Raw genomic sequence first — 21,670 nt, 5'->3', positions numbered from 1 at the left:
ACATTGAGCAAGACACTCTGGACACTTATGAAGCAATTTGATTGCAAAACCCTTTTTTCGTTTTTATGTTTTTACTCCAAATATATTACAGTTCTCCCACTCATTCCTAATATGACAGCATTACAAAAAAAAAAAAAAAAAAGACAGCATTTTTTTGAGTCTTTCCAAAGCATTCGATTTAGTTTTTACAGAAATAACGGTTTTTTTTTTTGTTTACACTCTCATTTCACTGGTCAATATCCTTTCTGTGCACATGCTTAACTGATTGGTTTATGGATGAATGAATGAAATGACATCATTATAATTCATGTGTATAACTGGCCTAAACAAGTTTGGGCCCGAACACAGTTGATTCTTGCTATACACGCATCTCAACGGGTGAGAGCAGAAATAAGGGGCCTTCTGGAAACGAAGCTACGTGTTGCCGCGGGCACGAAGTCAGTGTGTTTTTCCAAGAAACTAAAGTGTATTGGTTGATCCAGGACACTGGTTAAGAGAGGGATTAAGAAAGTTTCTACTAAACCATCTGTTACGGCCATATTTTCATTAGAAAAAGGACACTTGAGCACTCCAAGTCAGAATAGTAGGTCATGTTTCCCAAGGAAGGGCAGTTGGTAACTTTATGCCAATATGGGTTTGCGTTGTGTGTGCTTAAGCTCCTACAGATTGATTGATACTTTGTCAAGGGCTGGTACTCACACCCGGACTAAGGATTGGCAGCCATTGATCTTGTTCACACTGTTCCCTTGATGTGGATTCTCTCCACTATGTACCAGCTGGTGTAGTCTAGCATCCCCCTAAAGGCCTCTAGTAATCATATGCGTCTGGACGCTGACTCAAGTTGTCACCCATGAGGGCCCCATGACCCAGCCTCTGTGGAGAAAAAGGGCCCCTTCCATCACTCAGATCCCCCCTGCCCATCACCAGCCCCTCCCCAGAGTAGTCCACTGTGACCTCAAACTCACATGGCCCTGTCCTGAGGGTGCGGGGTCCTTGTGCCAAGAAAGGGTGACTGACTCATTGATTTTGCTGCAGGAAACTCTGAGGACAGTTTCAGAATTAAAGAAGGGGTAAGTCCCTCTTCCCAAGGGTCAGAAACAGAGGACACATTCTGAACCCTTGCGTGGTTGAATATCTACTCTTAGCGGAGTGGGGGAAAGTCTTCTGTCGTGTTCACTACAGGTCCCAGAATAAAAATTCCATCCTGGGGAGTTTCTGAAGCCTTCCACATCCCTCCCCACTGCCTTCCAAACCCAGATATCGCTAATCCTATCATTCATTAGCTTATTCATTTTTTGTTTTAAGTCATAAAATATTTGATGCATACTATATGTTTATGTAATGCGTATGTATGTTATAAGGGGTAATGAAGCAAACACCTAGGTACTGGGCACCCTACTGAACAAATGGAACATTACAAATGTCACTGAAGCCACACAGCTCATTATTTGATTTTTTTTCCTTCCAAGGAGGAATAGGTTAGCATAAGGTAGCTCTAGGGGTCCATCACAGCCCTTGGCTGTGATGTTAATTAGTGAAGTCATCGGATGAACTGGTTTGCATCATGCGGCATTCCGTACTTAATTGACAAGTCTGTGCAGCTCTTCCTACTTTGATATTACTTTTCTCCCCACCCCAAACCACACGCCGACGTCCAATCGTGCCTTCGTGTTCTACAAGGATCTGGTGATTGATTTGTCACTCAGAGGCATTGGAAGGAGTTGAAAGTTCAGGCAGCGTACCATTTCGAAATGTCGCATTGCCTTTCCAAGGTTAATTATCAGCCACAAAAGCAGAAGGACGAAGTTTCAGAGGCCCCGCGTCTTCCCGCTGTAACACCATGCTGTCTGGCAGATGGCAAGTGAAAGCGGAACCAGGAGAGAAGAGACGCGTTTATCTTAAAATATAATGAGTCACGAGAACAGATGTGAGAGATGGTGGAGGTAAAGCGGAAAACATACTGCCCTGGAACGGCCCTGGCATCGGTCAATCTTGGCTTGCTATCCTGGGACCGATTTCCTGCAGGTGGGTTTTGACGGAGGCAAATCCGCAGAGGACAATGTTGCTGAGCTCCTCTGCTCTCGAGACCCAATTAACGGCGACTCAGTGCGTCAGGCCTCCTTTCCAGTGGCATCTGAGCAGCTCTGGGGGCCAGTCTTTTATTTATTTATTTTCGGAGGCAGAGTCTCGAATCTGCAGTGTGAATGAATGTTCCCCATGGCCATCGACTCTGTTTCAATGTTTGTCCTGGGCCAGGCTGAGGTTGTCACCAGGGCTGCCCTAGAATTTCAGGAGGTCTTTGGACGAAAATCATCAAGACTCTTAAGATGGCCATGGAAGAATAGTAAACCAATCCTGGGGCCCTGTGCGACCGCCCAGGTGGCCCATGCATTTGTTTGGCAGGCTTGTGCTTTACTTATCCTCTGCTTGCGTGTGGCTGTGACTTCTCATGACTTACACCCGCTGGAAAAAAACAGGTGTTTGCACCAACTGACCCTGGTCCAAATACTAGGAGGACGAGTGTCCCCTCCTTCCAGCCCGAGCCTCGCTTCCTGTGTCCTTGTCCCCTCCCCCAACACTGACCTTCTTCTGGGTGCCTGAGAGTTAGGACACCTATTTCCTCCACAGGAAAGTCTACTCCCACCCAAAGGGTGAGGTCTGGCTCCATGATCCCAACGAGCCAGTTGCTTTACAGGCTGACAGCAGTTCATTTCCTAAGTCCAGTTATGAATAAGCTACATCTGGTTATTTAGGCTTGAATGACTTCATGTGTGGGATACAACTAGCCCAGTTTAGGTGCAAGAGTGATAAGTTCAGTTTATGTCTTTTTTGGCCACTTCTCCTTAAAGATTTAAAAATATTGGAATTCCAGCCTCCCCTGGGATTACCACGGGAACACCTGTGGGGTTGCGCGACTAGCCTCTGCTAACGCCACCCCCATTTCCCTTGGAAATCACTCTCTTCGCTCTCGGCTTGGATGGGACTGACTCCACTTTTAGGCGTGGGCGTGTGACCCATTTCAGTCCAACAAACACTGGATTTAGAACTGTAATTGAAACCAGGAGTGTGAGGAAGCGACCCTGGAACTGCTGACGATCATGTGACCGCATGAGGAGAAGGCTACCTGTAAATAAGGCTGAGCCAGAGGACAGCGTGACGAGAGACAGAGAGAGTGAGACTCCTGCCCTTGTTGGAGTCCCCAGATCCAAGGGGGCAGCATCCTCAGGCCAATGAATTCTCTTTTTTGCTTCAGACGGTTTAAGGTGGGGTTTGCTACCGACAATCAAAGGGCCCTGACCATAAGGGTTCCCCTTTTACCAGCAATAATGATGCTTGTGCTGCCCATGCTCAGTGCTGCGGAAATCAAATGAGACAACTTATGTGCCCCTGCTCTGCAGACTCTAGAGGGCTGTTTGAATAGAATGACCAAGGAAGGACAGTTGGCTAATGGCAGAGTCGGGACAAAAGCCCAGATTTTTTGCTACCCCCAAGCTCTGTTTTCTTTTTTCTTTCTTTTTTTTTTTTTTTGCTAATGAGCTGCCTCCTCCTCTAAGAAACTCAGTGGTAGGCAGAGCAGGTGGCAGACTAGACAGACAGTGGACGGGACGAGTGGTAGACAAACAGGGACAAATAAGGCAGCTGATAGGGCAGGCAGGTGGTGGCCAGGGACTTCTCTGTGGCCTCCTCATGCGTTTGCAGCGCTGTGCCGTGGTCTGGAGGAGACCTGGCTCTTGGTGTAGAGGAGCGAGGATCTGGGAGGACGTGAGCTCAGAGCTCACCTGGCCCTTCACCTCCATCTTTTCCAAGCCTCTCTTCATGTGCCAAGCGGTCACCCCCCGAGGGCAGGGCCCCGGTGTTTTGAGTCTGACCGGATGTTTTTTTTGCTCATGTCTTTGGAGGTGTTCGGGGAGAGGGGTACTGGCTTTGCTTCTCTGTATCTGACTGCCATGCTTGGGCCAGGGCTTTGCTCTTGACACTTCTCAGAAGTGTATCGGGGAACCACATTTTTTTCTTGGTCACGGACTTGAAAGGATCCCTGTCTTCGGAGCCAAGAGCCATTCTGACCTTCAGCGGTAGGGCCCCCTTCTGGACCTGTGGATATTGCAGCCTTTCTGATTAGCCACTGTGTGTGGACTCAGAACATGGCAGCCAGAGATAGAGAGCTACCCTAAGGGCCCACTTCCCACCATGTGAGATGAGAGGTTCCTGACCTTCAAGAAGTCATCATGGGCACTGATTTCCATGTGTCACATCAGGCTGAAGCTAATGTGGCCCGAGTCATCTTTCTGTACCAGCCCGCTGACCTACCAAGCCTGCCAGACTCAACTCCTTGGGGGTGGAGAAGAAGTCCTGCTCTTGGGTGCTCAGGCGCCCAACAGAAGCTTATTGAATCAATTCTCTACCAGGAAATGTTTGATTTCAAGGGGAGTAAGTGAAATAGGGCAGTGATGGAATATAAGGAAATGGCCCCAATCACCTTTTTTTCTCTTTCATATTTCTGTCTCCTGAAACCTAAATCCCCAAGGACCTGACACAGGCACAGCTGTGAGGTAGAGATGTGAGATGACAACTCTAGGTGTGACTGATGGAGGCTCATAAAGAGGAAGCGTCCGTCCCTCCCCCTCTTTCCTCCCTCCCCATGACCAAGGTCAGTTTAGGACATGCTCAGGCTCAAAGGGAAGTGGTTCCTAAAAGAGTGAAGGAAACCGGAGATCTGGGGAGAATGGGTGCCTGTCCCACCTGGGTCGCAGTTAAATACAGTGGGGAAAGGCAGAGGCCTGGGCGGAGAGGCCCCGGGGGGGTCGAAGGATGGGGGTACAACCATAGGAGTTGCAGACTGAGGCTGTCACCGTTCTATTGCTGTCAACTAATATCAGCCTCAGTTCATTAAACATCCGAATGCTCCAAGTCTCTTTTTTTTCTAGGTTTCATGCTTAGCAAACAAGCCCCTGATTACAATGCAGCTTGGCGTCTCGGACAATGTTTCAGTCTTGTGAGTTTGATTGACACGAGCCTACTTGGAAAGATGGAGCCACTCCTGAAGGAGTAAATCCAGGTCTTTGATCCTGCAGAGCTGGGGGTCGCACACTGGACTAACGCAATGACAATCTAGGACCCTCTTAGCAAAGCCCATTGTCTTCTCCTGATTCTATGCCTCGCTGGGGTTTTAATCTGGTCTCTGCCACTATTAGCTGGGTGCCCTTAGGCAAGTTTCTTAATGACTCTGTGCCTCAGTTTACTCATTTGTAAAGTGAGATGAAAATAGGGTTGTTGATATGAAGTGCTTAGAACAGTGCCTGGCACGTAAGTGCCACGTAAGAGTCTGCCATTATTCAAGGTCACCTGCTGTGACCTTGGACAAATAATTTTAGTTTATCTGCATCTGGCCTCCATTTCCCATTTTGTACTATGGAATTAATAACAACGTCTACTGGAAAAAGCATGTAGTAAGTGTAAAGCGTCAGAGCATATATTAAAGTTTTCTGTAAGCTGTAAACGTCTCCACAAATGAACCATGTATTTATTTTCATCATTTATTATTAGCAATTATTAGTTTCACTGGGTGTCTCTAGATTATAGTGTAGAGATGATTGTTAATACTTCTCAGTTCGTAACTTACTGAAACTTGAGAAGGGGACCTGGGAGAGGGAGAAGAATCCAGATAAAGACGAAGGTTTGTCTTTTTTTTGGCTGATTTATTTCACCCAGCATAATACCCTAATCACTATGTTGTACCTGAACTAATATAATAATATTGTTGTATACCAACTATATTTAAATTTTTAAAAAGGACGAAAGTTTTAGACTGCTCCCCCCTCCCCCACGCACTGAAGGAGGAAGTTCCTGAGGGGCGGCAGGGGGCATCTGCCTCACCTGGGCTGAGTGCACCTGCAGCTTCGTTCCCTGCCAAAGGCTAAGGGCTTCTCAGTGTGAGGTAGGGAGGGGCCGGAAGAAGCAGGTGCTATCAGTTCCTGACTGTCCCCTGAGGGTTTTGCTCTGATAAATGGCAGATCTGCTTTGTAATAAGTAGAGTTGCTGGGCAGTGGTATGGGTACAAAATTCGAATGGCAGAGGGAGGATGAGGAGGAAAGAAGAGGTTTGCTTTACCTTGAAAACAACAAAAGAGGAGAAGGAGGGACAGAGAGCAAGAACGTGTTATCACTGGCCCTGCCCATAGCTTGTGAGAGGAGGAGAGAGAGAGGGAGGGAGAGAGAGAGAGAGAGAGAGAGAGAGAGAGAGAGAGAGAGAGAGAGAGAGAGAGTGTGTGTGTGTGTGTGTGGTGTGTGGTGTTGATGGCAGTCAGGGGCAGAGGAATAGAAAGCAAGCTTAACCACGACTTGGTTCAAGACATCTAAAAGCATATCAGTGGAATTTGCAGAAGCACAAATTGTTAAATTACATCCCCACAAGGATGGGTAAAAGCTGTTTGCTAATAAGCAGAAATGCAAATCAGAGGGAGGGAGCAGAGTTTGGTATCAAGGTCAGGAAAATAGGAATCGCTTGCTAGGGGAATTCTTGAGCTCTGCTCCTTTCAACAATTATATTATTTCCACTGCACCACTTTGGACATTGCTACCTTCAGGAACAGGGCGAGGTCTGGAGAGGCTTTAAGTGGTGCAGTGAGCTAGGGATTAAGCTTTCCAGATCTGTTGTTTGCTGCAGGTTTGGAGCTCTCTCATTTGGCCCCAGAAAACCTCCAGTTGGCTGGTGGGAGGATGGTCAAGGGCTGCTCCCAGCTGGGAAAGGGCATTGCCTGAGTGCTCTGCAAGTTAGCAAAGGAGCTGCGATCTCCACTCTCACTTGCAGTCTCCAGGGACAGCGTCTCTTGCCTGAGAAGGGGAGGATGGAAACAAGGAGCATGCTGGGATAAATTTAGAGCCACTTCGAATGTCCGTTCCACAATTCCCCAGCCTGGTGATCACCTCTGGTTGTTTACTTCCAGCAAGGCTGGGTTTCCTGACCCGAAAATGAAGGAAGTCAGAGCCCTTCCCCAGAACAGCTTATAAGAGGAAACATTAGTACACAAACATTAGTGAGTTTCAGATATTTTTCTCACGAAAGTTCCCAGGGACTCTAAATTAGAGGGACGAGTGCTTGGAGAGGGAAGCCTGAAGAATTTGGAAAATGACTTTGAGACGTTGGACTGAATCACCATCATTTCCTGCTAAGGTTGTCCAAGAGAACCAGCCAGCACCACACCCCATGCCAGCTGTCTGCCCTGGGTGCTGGGCGTGACCCACAAATCAGCAATCATCAAGTGTGATGCAACTCACACTTCATTTATTTATCCAAAAGTCTCCAAAGCAAGCAAGAGAGGAAAACAAGATAATGAAAACATTCTACGGGGAGTGGGGCAGATCACTTTTTTTTTTTTTTTTTTGGCTTTCTTGTTTTTTCCTGAGCTGAGGATGGAAATCTGGCAAGAATTGAACTAGTGTTCTCATTTTGGTTTTATATACATTTTTCTCTAAACACAAACAAACAAACCACTCACTGTATTGAGGTATGATAGACTCACTTTGAAAGTCAAATCTCTTCACCTTTAGAATTCAGATTTTTTTTGTAGAATCAGAGTTTTTGACCACAAATTTGTGTTCCATTAACATCATTTAATTAAGAGAGAGAGAGAGAGAGAGAGAGAGAGAGAGAGAGAGAGAGAGAGAGAAGCTCCTGAAAGATAAAGAATGGTAGAGAAAGACAGAATTGAGCATATGGCCCTTTGCGGGGTTGATTTGTTTCCCCTGGTAAAATTTTCTGGGAAGGAAAATGCCATTGAATCCAGAGGCTTCTCTAGGATCAGTGGGCGACAGCCCTGTGGGGGAAGGCAGCTGGCTGGTGTGTGGACCCCTATCTCACCCAGATATTAACTCTCAATCAGGGGCATGTGAGAGAAAGAGTCTGGCCTCAAAGTGAGGTCAGAGCAACTGTGTTATTTCACTGTATCATCCTTTACCTTCCTTAGGGAACTTCTGAGACTACACAGTATTAGGGCAATTTGTGTGCATGTCTTACAGGCCATGAGCTTATTGAAGGTGTGTGTGTGTGTTCCTTATAATGCCTAGCAAAGTATCTTACACTCAGGAAATGCTCAGTATGTGTTTGCTGAAGGACTAGATGAGGCACATGGACCAGTGGGGGATGTGGAAACCATGAGATGAGCAGAAGAAGAGGGAAATGAAAGACAGATGCCAGAGAGGAAGGGGAGTAGCAGAGATGACCCGTTTGCCTTTCTGGTGTTAGGGCAGAGTCAGAGGAAACGAAAATTGCTTGTGGGACAGGGACCTTTGTTCCTTATCTCCCCAATAATTTATTCGAACGAGGACCAAGCCCTGGATGAATGGATGGACAGTCGACATCTTTCTGTCCCCTGGTTGCCGGGCTTTCTGAGATGCGACGGAGGAGACTGACTTAGGAATTGTTTTCCCCTCTTGGCACATGGGTGCTCATTAGAGCACCGGTGAGGGTGAATCCGGAAGTGAGCTCTTGCACGGAAGTCCCTTTGTCCCGATTCCCTAACATCTGGAGCGAAAACTGTCCCTTCTCTGTGCTTCGTGTTCCAGAGCTCACGGTCAGACCCTGGCCCAGCGAGAACCCAACACGTGGGCCGTTCCTGAGCCCCTTACTCCCACTGCTGCCCTTCATGGCTCTCGAGACTGTACTGGCAGAAGAGAGGGCTGGGAGACCTCCGAGGAAAAGAGCAGGAAAGTTGCTCCCATGTTTTAAATCATTTAGCTGCATAAAATATTCAGATTTGTGAGCACAACAGCAACTCTATTTAAAAACTCCAAGCATGTGATAGATGAGCCGAGTGTTTCCCAGCAGTCTCAGCTTCCAGCCCACACTCCAGGAATATTCTAAGAGTTGCTCAGACTCATTTGGGTCAGCATCCAACTCTTGGGGCTAGCTGAAGTGCAAATGCCATCCAAGGCTGATGATATTTGACATGTGTTTTCCATGTAAGTGAATTTTAAGGAGAGATCTCATTGTATCACATACCTCGCCTCCCAGAGAAGGGAAATATTCGACTTGCGAAATCAGAGTGGGGATGTTCCCACAGGAGTCATGACCTTTGTATAAGTGGGTGTGCGAACTTGATCCTCTGGGACCATGCCTGTGAAGTGTGTGTGTGTGCGTGTGTGTGTGTGTGTGTGTGTGTGTGCGTGCACACGCGCAGATGTTTATGTGTATGAAGCTGCTGTTCTTTCTCACAAAGTTTGATCATTTTAAGTGAGGTCCATCGTGATACCTATTGAAGCTGCTCTGGAGGCTGAGGTGTGTGCCCTTAAGACTACCACTATTTGTTAAATGCCAGAGAAACAAGCAAACAAATAATATTACATTAGCTAACATCTTCACTCAAAAACAATAATCCAAGTATTATTATTTCTCTTTCATAGATAAGGGCTCACAGATGTTGTTCAAAGTCACGTCGCGGTCTGCCTGATTCCAAGCCTAGAGTTTCTTTTCATCATACGGCAATGTCTCTTTTCTAGCAAGTTTCTAGGACTATCCAACACAGAACCTGTCAAAGTTCCCTGTCAAAACATGAAGTCCCCCCTCCATAATGGTAACCCCCAGGGAGGAGAAGGGGGAGAGTGTGTGTGTGGGGAGGGGGGGAAGGGGGGTTTCTGGGAAGCCGGCAAGATTCTAGCTCTTTATTTTGGTAGTGGTTGCACAGAGGCGCTCACTTTGTGATAATCCATCAGGGAATACATGTATGATTTGAGCTTTTCTTGTATTTGTTATACTTCGATAGAAAGTTTACTTAAAAAAAAATCCTTCTTTCTGGCAACTAATGTTAGAGGGAAATCTGCAACCTGTGGCCAATGTGTTCTAATGAACCAGCAGGAATTCCTTGGTCTCTACTATATAGAAAACTTAAAAATAAGACAAATATGTTGATACTCTGCCTGTTTACCAATAAATTTTTAAGTGGATCACAATAAAAAGTCATGAACAATAATAAAATAACATTAGGAGGAAGTGAACAGCATTATAGGGAAAGGAAAACTTTCTACACACACATGTCACTCCGCTGGGTACCACAAAAGGCTTAAGCTACCTTCTGCTCTCAATATGCTCACAACCAAGCTGAAAAAACTGATAATTTATTAGCAGTAAGTAGATATTTGTCTTCCAATAGAGTAGAACTTATAGGAACAGGCTTTCTCCCAATTTGGTGATCAATAAACCCAAAGGAAGTGAAAGTTCTCGTGGGCTATATCCTACATTTCATGTGTCGGTAATTGAGGTAGGAGTGACCACACTTGATTAATAATTTGAAAACTTTGACCTCCAAGTCTTAAATCATTCATCTAATCTTTATAAGATGGTTTAAACCGGAGAGGCCCATATATTGAATCGCTGGAATGCTTTGGTAATTGATTTGTAATTATGTTCCTTTGCTTGATTCACAACCTCAAAACACACAGATCTAATACTAGTTAACTTCAAACTGTAATGGTTTTAAAACTTCCAGACTGGGGCAGTTGTTATACATTTTTCTCATCTTCTATCACCTAAGGGTTCGGAGACCTGGAGAAGTCACATGGACTATTCAGATGTTCAGACCTGCTTCCTCCAGTAGTTGAGCTTCTTTTCTTTGTGTCAGAAGTAGCCAGCATGACACAGGGCTGTGCATCTGAAACCTCAATGTGCATATTTGTTTCCTAGGGATCTTGGGAAATTACAGATACTCAGATGCAGCAGATCTGGGGTAGAGCCTGAGATCTCACATTCCTAACAAGCCCAGGTAATGCTAATGCTGCTGATGTATGGACCACACTTGTATAGAAGAAAGAATATTAGACTTGGAGTTGTAAATCTTGGCTTTTAGTACCAGCTCTGCTGTTTTCTACCTTGTTTTCTTGGACAAGTCACTTTGCCTCTTTGAACTTCAGTTTCCTCAAATATAAACCATGTAACAAGGGAAGAGGGTGAATTGGATTATTTCAAAGCTTGCATTTATGGAATTTTCAGAGTGACATTTTGATCAAAGACCCCCCCCCCCCAAGTATAAGACAATGCACAGCCTCTCAGGGGACTAACAAATAAACAGATATTAGCAAAGTAGAAAATGTAAGGGCCAAATGAGGACAGCAGAGAAAGTGATGAGGAACAATAATGACTTCTTATGGCAAATATAAGATTCTGTTTCTTTCAAAGCAATGGATTTTAGATTACAAAGTGCTGCTTAGAGCCAGGCTGCTACTTTCCCCAACAATCACTTCAAGAGGAGACCGACATTGCTAAGGATCGAGTTGCATAAGAAACTTGAATGAGGGAAGCAACGAATGAGTGAGAAATAAGCAGACGCTTTCAGGAGGCCGTGAGTGAATCGAGGCTGGAGGGCAGCTTTCTGGAGTCACGAGGGAGCATCATTTGAAAACAACAGTTTTATTTCTGCTGCAGATCATTTCTATGTCTAATTTTAGCCAATGTGACCAGGAATTCAGGTCTTTGACCACAACTACCAGACCTCATGGGATTGGAGCTCGGGTGGGAGGATGAACACAGCTTCCCTCAAGGGTTACACAGGAGTTCAAATGGATGAGAGGCAGAAGGGAGTGAATGGGAAAGGGACACGGGTGATTTAAATGAACGAACGAAGCTCCGGGCAATCCGAGCCTCTGGGGGCGGACTCTCCCCCAGTTCGCGCGTCTGTTTTGAGCAGTAAACAGGATCAAACAGAAAGAGTTCCCCGGGCTCACAGATATGGGCTGGTTTCTTTTTAAGTCCCAAAGCCAAGTCAGGGGGACTGAGAGAACACCTGGTGACGGCGCCTTCTCCCAGCGTCGGGATGGGGGAGGGCGGCTGGAGGAGATCTTACCTTATGCAGGACGTGCTCGTTGAAGTCAGGGCCAGCTCCCCCCTGGTAGGAGTCGAGTCTCTGCAGGTCCATGCCCGGCTTGGAGCTCGTTGCTTCCCTCTCTCCCAGCGTTCTGCGTCAGCGCTCCCACAAGCTCAGTCCCGGCTCCTCTGGGTGCGGCAGCCTCTGGTCTAAGCTCTGCGTGCCGGGGCCGGATCCAGGTTCAGCACTGGACAGCTCCCCGCAGCGGCCACCCCCTCCACGACCGCTGAGTTTCAGCACCAGGGACAGCGACACCGTCTCTGTGACACCCGCCGGCCCCGCTCCTGTCCGCTCTGAGTCTCTTGTCTTATGATTCCAGGACACAAGATTTCTGTCTAGTCAGTGGTCTGTGCGTATCTCATTCAGCTACTAGTCTCCGCAGGCGCCAGGGACACGGCTGCGTTCTCAGGGCATTGCGGTCCCGGGAGCTCACGGTTCCTGCTTTTCAGTGAACGGAGTGTCCCTGTCACAGCACGTAGCTAGCTCGGCTCTCCTCCTGAATCTGCAGAGGCGAAGTCCTGCTGGCATCGCTTCTCTTTTCTCCCTGGACAGTTCCCTCCAGTATGTATGAGACAAATAGCGACTTCTCAAGCCCGAGATGGATAGATGATGGGCTTTAGGGGTCCCTGATGGCTCTGCAAAACTCTGCTTAACTCGATGTTCCTAGGGAGAGGGTCCAGAGCTTAAATTACACTGTCTAGGATGCATAGAACCCCATAAGAATAATTGACTTGAGAGAGGCAGAATGATGTTGTTTAAGAGCACAGGCTCCAAGGTTCAGATCGTGGTTCTGAAAATTATTAGTTCGGTAACTTTGGACAAGTTTCTTAACGTTCTCTTAGTGTCCACAAAATGGAGATAATAATAGAACCTACCTCATTATGTTGTTCTGAGGATTTAATGAGTTAGTTCATGCAAGAAACCTAGAATAATGCTTGACATATATTAGGAAATCAAAAGATGCTAGTGTGTTCTATGGGCAAAGGGATGGGGAACTCTGGCTACTCCCCTAAACACCTGACAAATCCTGCTGCTGGGACCACCGATTTTCGGGGTGGCATTGCCAGCAGGACTTGGAGAGCATGAGGCTGACCGCCTTGGGAATTTGGGCTGAGAATATGGCCTCAGAAGAAGTTATCTTCATATAATGACCCTGGTGGGCAGCTACCTCACTAGACACAAGTTCTATCACTACCAATGATTGGAGCCAATATTAATTGGATTTCAATTCCTTTTTGGCTGTTCTCTGGCATTCCTCAGTCACCTGTAAAATAGGTGGAGCAATGCATGCCTACCTCACCTGGGCTTTTATGAATAGTAAATGAGACAATTATGTGAAAATATTTATTTTCTTTTAAACCATGAAGCAAATTTCATTTATAAGGTGTTATTATTATTATTACTAGAATCTCTATACTATAGATACTCTACAAATATTCATTAAATGAAAAAAACCAGGGAAACAGTACGTTTGTATCATTGTGTGTATGACATTTTTGCTAGGCCCATAGCTGGGGTTCTTTAACGTGAGGTGAATACATGGACTTTAGGGGAACTGTGAAACATTGAAAATGGTAACAAAGGTTTTGCTTATGTGCATCTTCTTTTGGGAAAGAAGTCTCATAGATTTCATTACATTTTCAAATTTGTCTATTCAAAAAAAGTTAAGGACCAACAGCTTAGGAGAAACTCTCATCAGAACTTTCTCCTGAGCTTCTCCACCATCCCTGATTGTTATATAGATAAGAAGGTTCCAGAGGCCAGTGGCTGCTTTGCCTTCAATCTCACGTTCCTGGGAAGGGTCATCGCTTCTCGGGGTCTATTTCTGAGATCTGAAGGTTCAGAAAAGTGATTTCATCCATTCCCTTGAGGGTTATAAAGAGCACATGGCAAGTCTCAACCAATCTGCAGTTGATGCTGGAAGATTTGCTTGAGAAATGGTGTTTAAGCTGCTGGGGCAAGAGTGAATACCAGTCATGTGAAGGTGGCGGTGGAGGTGGTGATGGTGGGGGTCGGGGGGTGAGAGGTGGGGGTAGGGGCGGTGGCAAAGCAATGAGCATGTGCGAAACTTAATGGTGGCAAGGCCGGCTGCAGTCCAGAGAGGGAAAAGAGAGAGACGGTGAGAGGAAAGTTCAGAGAAGTAGGTGAGAACCAGATCACGAAGGCCATGTCGCGTTTTGGACTTTATTCTAAGAGCAATGTGAAGCCGTTAAAGGACTTTCAGTGGGGAAGTGGCAAGTGACATAGCAAAATCTGGGTTTTAAAGACACTGCTCTCGCTGCTGTGTGGATTAAGAGCCAGGAATAAACATGTTTATCTTTTTCTTATTGATTTATAAAACCTTTTTACAGAGTAAGGACATTAATTCTTTATGTCATAAAGACCGCTTTATATTCTACAGATTGTTTTTTAATGATTAACTTTATTTATGCTTCTCTTCAACTATTTTAAAGTTTTTAATCTTTAAGTCTAGGCTGAGCATGAGGAGGTAGTAACCAGCAGAGGATATCAGAAGGCATATTGTTGAGAAAACAATTAAAGTAAAGGAAAATAGATATTCTTTAGAGGATGTGTCATTAAAATGTGACCCAGTCATCAACAGTGTTGAGTTATATGGGTTCATTTACAGCTTTCCCTTTATATTTGTGGTTTATAATCCACATTTTTGTCTTAATGGTAGGTTACGTCCTCCCTGAGAAATTAATCTCTGTCAGCATCTCCCTGATATGTGGGATTCTTACGAGTAGTCATTTACTTTTTTATATAGACGATTTCAGTCCTTTGAAAATCACCTTTGGTGGGTTCCATTTCCATATCTGTCATGATGGAAACTAACTCAGTTAAAGACCTTTTTTTTTTTCACTGCATTTGGAAAATTTCAATCAAAGTAATAAATGTAATAGTCAGAAAATAAAATGGCATAGAAGGGAGTATATGACATTTCCTCCCTACCTCTGGCCCTTCTCCTCTAAGACAATTACTTTTTAGCTTCTCCTATATTTACTTCTTATAATGCCAATTTTTGTTTTTATCGACCCCAGATATTTCTGCTGACTTGTGTCCCTGTATTCCCTCTGCTCATCCTTCTCCACGGAGGGGCGCCGTTCTTTTCTGCTGTCTCACTAGTCGACTCTACAATTTCATGTAACAGAATTAAACCTCTATTTCTTGCTTCATTAACTGTAGATCGTAACTTTCTATTTCTCAAGATGCGAGATAAAGAATTTCACTACCCTTCCTTTCACTTCTCTTCCTCTTTCCGCCCCCCCAACCTTTATCATATATACTTAAAAAAGAATCTCTTTACTTTAGAGTTATTTTACGTTTATGGAAGAGTTGCACAAATAATACAGAGAGTTCTTGTGTATCCCACACCCAGTTTTCCCTACCATTATCATTTGTACATTTGTCACGACCATGAACCAATATCGATACGTTATTATTAACTAAAATTCGTACTTTATATTTCCTTAATTTTTATCTAATGTTCTTATTTTGTTCCAGGACCCAATCCAGGATATCACATTACATTTAATTGTTAAGTTTCTGTAGGCTTCATAAGACAATAAAAATTTCTCAGACTTTCTTTGTTTTTCACGATCTTAAGAGTTTTGAGTAGCATTAGTGTGGTATTTTGTAAAATGTCCTTCAATTTGGATTTGTTTGATGCTTTTCTCATGGTTAGACCAGAGTTATGTATTTTTTGAGAGGAAGACCACAGACGTACAATGTCATTATCAACACATCATATCAAGAGGACGAGTCATCGGCACGACATCACTGACGATGTTAATCTGGGTCACCTGACTGAGGTAGTGTTTGTCAGGTTTATCACTGACATTTATCTCCTCTTTGACATTCTTCCATTTTTAAAAATTTTTTTTGAGTACTCCTTTCTTTCTGGAACTAGGATCCCAGGGTAGGATCTCAGGGTTTCAGCTCTAGGGTTATCTGATATCCTCCTGCCCCAGCCTTGGAATCAGTCCTTTCTCTGAGGATCCCTGGTTCCCGTTATTGGAGAAGGAGGTTAAAAACCAGGGTCTGGTGCCCGTGCAGTGCTGCGGGGGCACTGTCAGGTGTACTTTTACTTTTAAAGTTTCTCATCTGGCATATCACATTTGAAACGTAATCCTAGTTCTGTAATATGTAACTTCGATCTTCTGTAATTTTTTACAGGTTTATTCTAAAATTCGAACCCCTTCTCAAACTCCCAGCATTTGAACTACTATAATTATGAGGCAAACGCAGTTTACCTGCAGAGCCAAACATAACCGCATTATGGTTATGTTTCCATTTCATTTTCAAAGACTTATAATATCAATCTAACAAGATTATTCTTTTTTTAAAAAATAAAAATCCCATTGGTAAAATAATACTTTGTTTTAATCTGTACTTCGCCATTTTATACATTTGGTTTTCTCTCTCAAGTGTCTGATGGCTTTTGTTCTTGCTTTTTGGGAAAAGAGATACATGCTTCTTCCTTATAGCTCTCATGTCTTCCATCTTTTTTACTTTGCTTTTTCCTTGGTATTCATTTCATTCCTTTCTTGAATCTCAATGACTTCCTGTTCTAATATGGACTGGTTTCTTTGTATTAGATAATGACTTTCTTATATTTCCTCCGTACCGAGTTTCTAATTGCTTTTAAAAATTGAATTCTGGGCCTTTATCACATGCTCAAAGCTCATTTTCCAACTCCATATACAATAACTCATAAACCACCGTGTTGCAGAACTTAATTTTTCTGCTCCAATCTGACCGTTTGCTTTCTGGGGTTGCTGAATAGCTATAACCCCGTTGTGTTTAGTTCTATGCCCATGGGGTTCGGTATTTCCCGTGGTTCATACCTTCCTCTTTCTGGATTTACTCCCTCGTGAACTTGGTTTATTTATCTTGATTAACCCTCAGGAGTAAGTATTTGAGGAAGTTACTCTAGAATGCACTCAAATAACTTCTTTAAAAAGGGGGCATGAGAAGGGAACTTTCTGAATCTTTGTATATCTGAAAATGTTTTTGTTCTCCTCTTGCTCAAGTTCAGCTGGATTTGGAATTCCAGGTCGAAGACTCTTTCCCCCAAGTTTGAAGACATTACTTCATCGTCCTCTAATACACTCACAGCAGGTAGAACTGCTCATTGGAAGTGTTGCTAATAGGAAGTCTGTTGCTAGACTAAGTTCTTAGCTGTGAGAATGGCTTATTATTATTATTATTATTATTATTGTTATTATAATCATTATAATCATTATTGCTTTGGCAGCTTTTAGAATCTTGTCTTGATCCATGGTTTTCTGAAATTTCCCATTAATTTAGCTAACTGTATACTTTTTACATCTCTCATACTGGGTACTCAGTAGCTCTTTCAGTTTGGAGGTGCATGTCTCCTTTTCTCTGAGGAAAATTCTCTTGATTTAATTTTTTTCCCCTTAATTATTACTATTTTTCCCCCTGAAGATCCCAGGTGGTGAGATGTTGCATTGAATCGTTTTCTTGGATCATTCCTTTTGCTATTTAAAAAAAATCTTTGTCTTTTGTTTTATGAACTAGGATATTTCCTCAACCTTCCTTTCAAATCCTTACAATGCATTTTAAAGTTTTAGCAACCTTCCTTTCAATTTCTTAGGATTATTATTATTTTTTTTGTTCTCAGTTAAAATTTTTAGTTATGGCAAAATACACATAACAGAAAACTTACCATCTTAACTATTAAATGTATAGTTCGGTGGTGTCGAGTACATTCACAATGTTGTGCACCCAATCTCTTGAACCCTTTTCATCATGCAAAACTGAAACTCTGAACTCATTAAACAACAATTCCCCATCGCCCTCTCTCCATCCCCTGGTAACCGCCATTCCTCTTTCAGTTTCTATGAATTCAACTACTGTAGGGAACTCATGTAAGTGGAATCACACGGTATTTGTCTCTTTGTGACTGGTTTGTTTCACTTAAACATAATGCCCTCGAGCTTCATCCATGTTGTAGCATATGTCAGAACTTCCTTCCTTTTAAAGGCTGCATATTAATCCACTGTGTGTATATACCACCTTTTATTCATCCATCGATAGGCATTGGGTTGCTTCCACTTTTTGGCTATTACGAATAATGATACTATGAACATGGCCAATATACAAATATCTCTTTGAGAGCTTGCTTCACATTTTCTTGGGTATATGCCCAGAAGGGATATTGCTGAATCATATGATAATTCTATTTCTAATTTTTTGAGGAATGACTATGCTCAATTTCTTTTTATACCTTTGTTTTGTGGATGTACAGTTGACCCTTGAACAACGTGTGTTTGAACTGCGCATGGCCACTTATACATGGATTCACACACACACACACACACACACACACACACACACACACACACACGAGTTGCCCTCCATATCCCTGGGTTTTGTTTCTGCAGATTCAACCAACTGTGAATCAAAAACAGTATTTTCCCTTCGTGGTTGAGAATCCATGGATGCGAAGGGCCAATTGCACGCATTTTTCTATGCCATTTTATATAAGGGACTTGAGCATCCTTGGGTTTTGGCATCTGTGGGGCGCCCTGGAACCAATCCCCCACGGATACAGAGGGATGACTGTGGTTAAATTAACTATGCGGGGTTTGGTGCCCTTAACCCTTGTGTGTTCAAGTGTCAACTGTAGTATCTTCTCAGATCTCTCCGAGTATTGAAAAATTTCTCTTTTGTTCCTCAAATTATCTCTGCTTTGTTTAGGATCAAACATATCTGTATATGTTGGTCTTTTTTTTTTTTTTGCTGTATATTTTTATTCCAGATTTCGTAATCTTTCTATATCTGTTGTCACAACCAGTAGACTATCAGCTCTTCAGTCTACTAGGTGTGACAAACAGGTATATACTATTCTGATTCCGAAAATTTGAGTTGACTCTCATTTGGGGATCGAGTGGCGGTTTCATTTTGGGTTCATAAGGAAATAATCTATAAACCACAGTAGAACACGTGAAACAAGAGAACTGCTGAATTCAATGGATTTTAAGAATATATCTAGAATAAACTCTATGAAGATTTAATGCTACGAAATCTTGTGAAATAGGTAGATGGGATGGCTTTCCTTGCGTTAAAGATCTAGCAACGTCCCTCCTCTAGTAAAGGGCTTGGCACTGCTCGCACGGCCAGGCTCTGGGCTCCGGTGCGAGTGAGGAGTGCGCTGTGTGGAAGGAACAGCCTGTTCGTGCACCTGTCCCCTTCCTCCCCCAAAGCTCGGATGGAGGTGGAGGTTATGAATCATACGGACCTAACAGTAAACGATGGTGCTGCCTCCTTCCCTGGGACTTAGGAGAGAGTGTTCATTCGCTCATTCATTCATTCACTCACTTATTCATTCGTAGCCAGGCCCTGTGCCAGGTGCTGGGGATACATAGACAAAAGAGCCACAGTTCCTGACTCTGAAGAGCTGACGTCTACTCGGTATGACGAACAGATATAGAAATCCCATAACCTGTGCCAAAGGCCACGGTGGGATGTAAGGGAGACAGCAGAGTGCAGTGGTTAAAGAGCCCTGGAGCCAGTGGACATGGGTCTGAATCTTCGCTCTGCCGTTTTTCATCTGCGTGACTTGGTCTGTGGTTTCGCTTTGATAACCTTCATGTTCCTCTTTCATAGGGTTGTCGTGAGGCTTAAATAAAATAAGGCATGGGAAGGAATCATGCCAGTGCCTGATATATACTGAGTGCTCAGTATGGGGAGTCATTATTATAAATAATATGGAGAGCTGCATGTCTGGAGAAGAAGGTGACCAACTCTCTCTGCTGGAGGGGAAGAAGAAGGGGAAGTCATGGAGGGCTTCATGCAGGAAGGGGCCACCAAGCACCAACTCTCTTCCTGAGAAAGTCCCCCAAATGATGTCTTTCCCTGTCCTAGTATCCCAAGGAATCACATTTTTAACAACGAACAAAAGCATCCGGCAAGGGAGAGTCTTTATAAGGCCACCCGGCCATTCTCTCTGACGCCAGGCTTCTGCTGCTTGGTCATCTCTTATTTTCTTTATTGAGTGCTTTCTGGGAGATACAACGATGAATAATGAAAGGATGGACCGTTAGGATGGCCTCCGCATGCCAGACTTTTTGGCTCGTATTATCTAATTTAAGCTTACCCAATAACCCTCTAGAGGAGGCTGCTCTTCTCCCTGTTTTATAGAAGGCTCTAAGTTCCCATTTTTCCTGCCGCTTGGGCAGGGTCGGGGGGAGGAGACGCTCAGCCGCCTGCCCCTCCAGAGGTAGAGAAGTGCCTGGGGGTCTCGCCGCATCTGCTCCAACACCCCCGTCCCTGACACACACATGGAAATGCCACAAAGCACTGGTGCTTCTCTTGCTTGGGACCTAGGGCAGGATGACAGCCCTCGAGGGCGCAGACTCGTGACCCTGTGGCCCTTCTGATGGTTATCAGCACGGAACACTCTCTTATCTCACACATGGGCCAGCAGCTGCAGACCCAGGGACAAACTAAGCAGGAAGGCTCCTCCACCGAGGTCAAAGCTCTCTGCAACTCGCTGTCTCCTCCTCGTGGACATTCGTCCCCAACAGGGTCTCAGAAGCTGGCAACTGTGTTTGTTATTGGAGAAACTGAGTTCGGCAGCCCCCAGGAGATGGGCTTCTGTCGCCCAATATTTAGGGAAGCCCAAACGAAACAATAAAGCCCGTGAAGTTTATCTGTACTCCTCTTAGCCACCCTTCCTGCTTTAGCTTCTCCCTTGTCTCACTTGGCCCTCTTTCCACATAAGAAATATTCTTTTAGTAAGAGAAGATAGCAACCATTTTCCTCTTACTATGATTTTAAGTGCCCATATCATCTTTTGGGAATGGATTTGTTCTTTAAGCTTCATATCTGCCTGAATACTAAAAAAACGATTCTTTTCCCATAGTCAGCAGCAGATGTGTGCACATGGGCATGTGGGTGCCTGTGTGCATCACTGTGTGGGAGGCATCATATCCTTTGCTAAAATCACGCTGCATTTGGCCATGACCCTCCCTCCGGCTGGCCCTCTTATCCAGCTGGCCACCTGCTTGCAGGGATTAGTGGATTCAATTTCAGGTATTTTCCAGAAGAGGCAGAAGGTACTCTCTGTAATTTTCTCAAGGCACACAACTGAGCACCAAAACTGGGAATTGGAGATTCAATCCCTCATTCCAAGCAATGATAATTCAAGGATGTCAAGTCATTTATTAGTCTATTAACCTAAATTTTTTTTTTTTTTAAAAAATTGAACCTCAGGCTGCACAAAATTGGGATAATCAAAATAATTGAATTCTGACACATTCATCATTTGTCCATGAACAATTCTCTTTCTTTCTTTCTTGCTTTCTTGCTTTCTTGCTTTCTTGCTTTCTTGCTTTCTTGCTTTCATTAATGCGTTCATTCATTAAAATGCAATAAGACCCTGTCAATCCAAAGCAACACCAATGATCTCGACAGAAATGGGAGGATAGCTATTGCTTCCCTCTCTGTACTGTTTTGAAGAAGAACAGACAGTATTTCTCAGCAGAATGCAAATGTGGAAAAGATTGCTAGTGAACCCCCAAATACCTGCTCTTTGTTTCACAGCGACAGAAGTTCCAGCTGGATACGTGGCTGGGAGGTTAAAAATCGCATTTCCCAGCCTCCCTTACAGCTAGAGGTAGTCTCGTCACTAAGTTATGGCCATTTATACTTTTGGCATGAATCTCCGTTTTGGGGAATGAGCTTCCCAGCGGCACAGCTGCAGCTGAATGTGGACCCTGGTCGGGAAGGTGTGTGCCGGCAGCAGCTAAGCCCTCTGTCCCCCTCCCCCTCCCTGCAGGTAGCATTCTT

At 44.3% G+C, this 21,670-nt stretch overlaps 1 protein-coding gene across 2 annotated transcripts in view; it reads right to left on the bottom strand.

Moving 5' to 3' along the window:
• The window catches only part of RAB37 (RAB37, member RAS oncogene family), a 53,763-nt gene extending 41,662 nt beyond the window's left edge, over positions 1-12,101 (bottom strand). The window contains exon 1 of one of the 2 annotated variants that reach the window (XM_036222415.1): positions 11,831-12,101. In XM_036222415.1, the coding sequence (XP_036078308.1) occupies positions 11,831-11,902 (72 nt within the window). In that variant the 5' untranslated portion in view covers positions 11,903-12,101. The remainder of the gene's footprint in view (positions 1-11,830) is intronic. The other variant, XM_036222417.1, reaches the window with a different exon arrangement.
• Positions 12,102-21,670: the final 9,569 nt, after the last annotated feature.

Source organism: Rousettus aegyptiacus, unplaced genomic scaffold (genome assembly GCF_014176215.1).
Source record: "Rousettus aegyptiacus isolate mRouAeg1 unplaced genomic scaffold, mRouAeg1.p scaffold_m13_p_6, whole genome shotgun sequence".
Classification (NCBI taxonomy): domain Eukaryota; kingdom Metazoa; phylum Chordata; class Mammalia; order Chiroptera; family Pteropodidae; genus Rousettus; species Rousettus aegyptiacus.
Note: the sequence above shows the minus strand (reverse complement) of the source record. Positions and strands in the feature narration are given on the sequence as shown.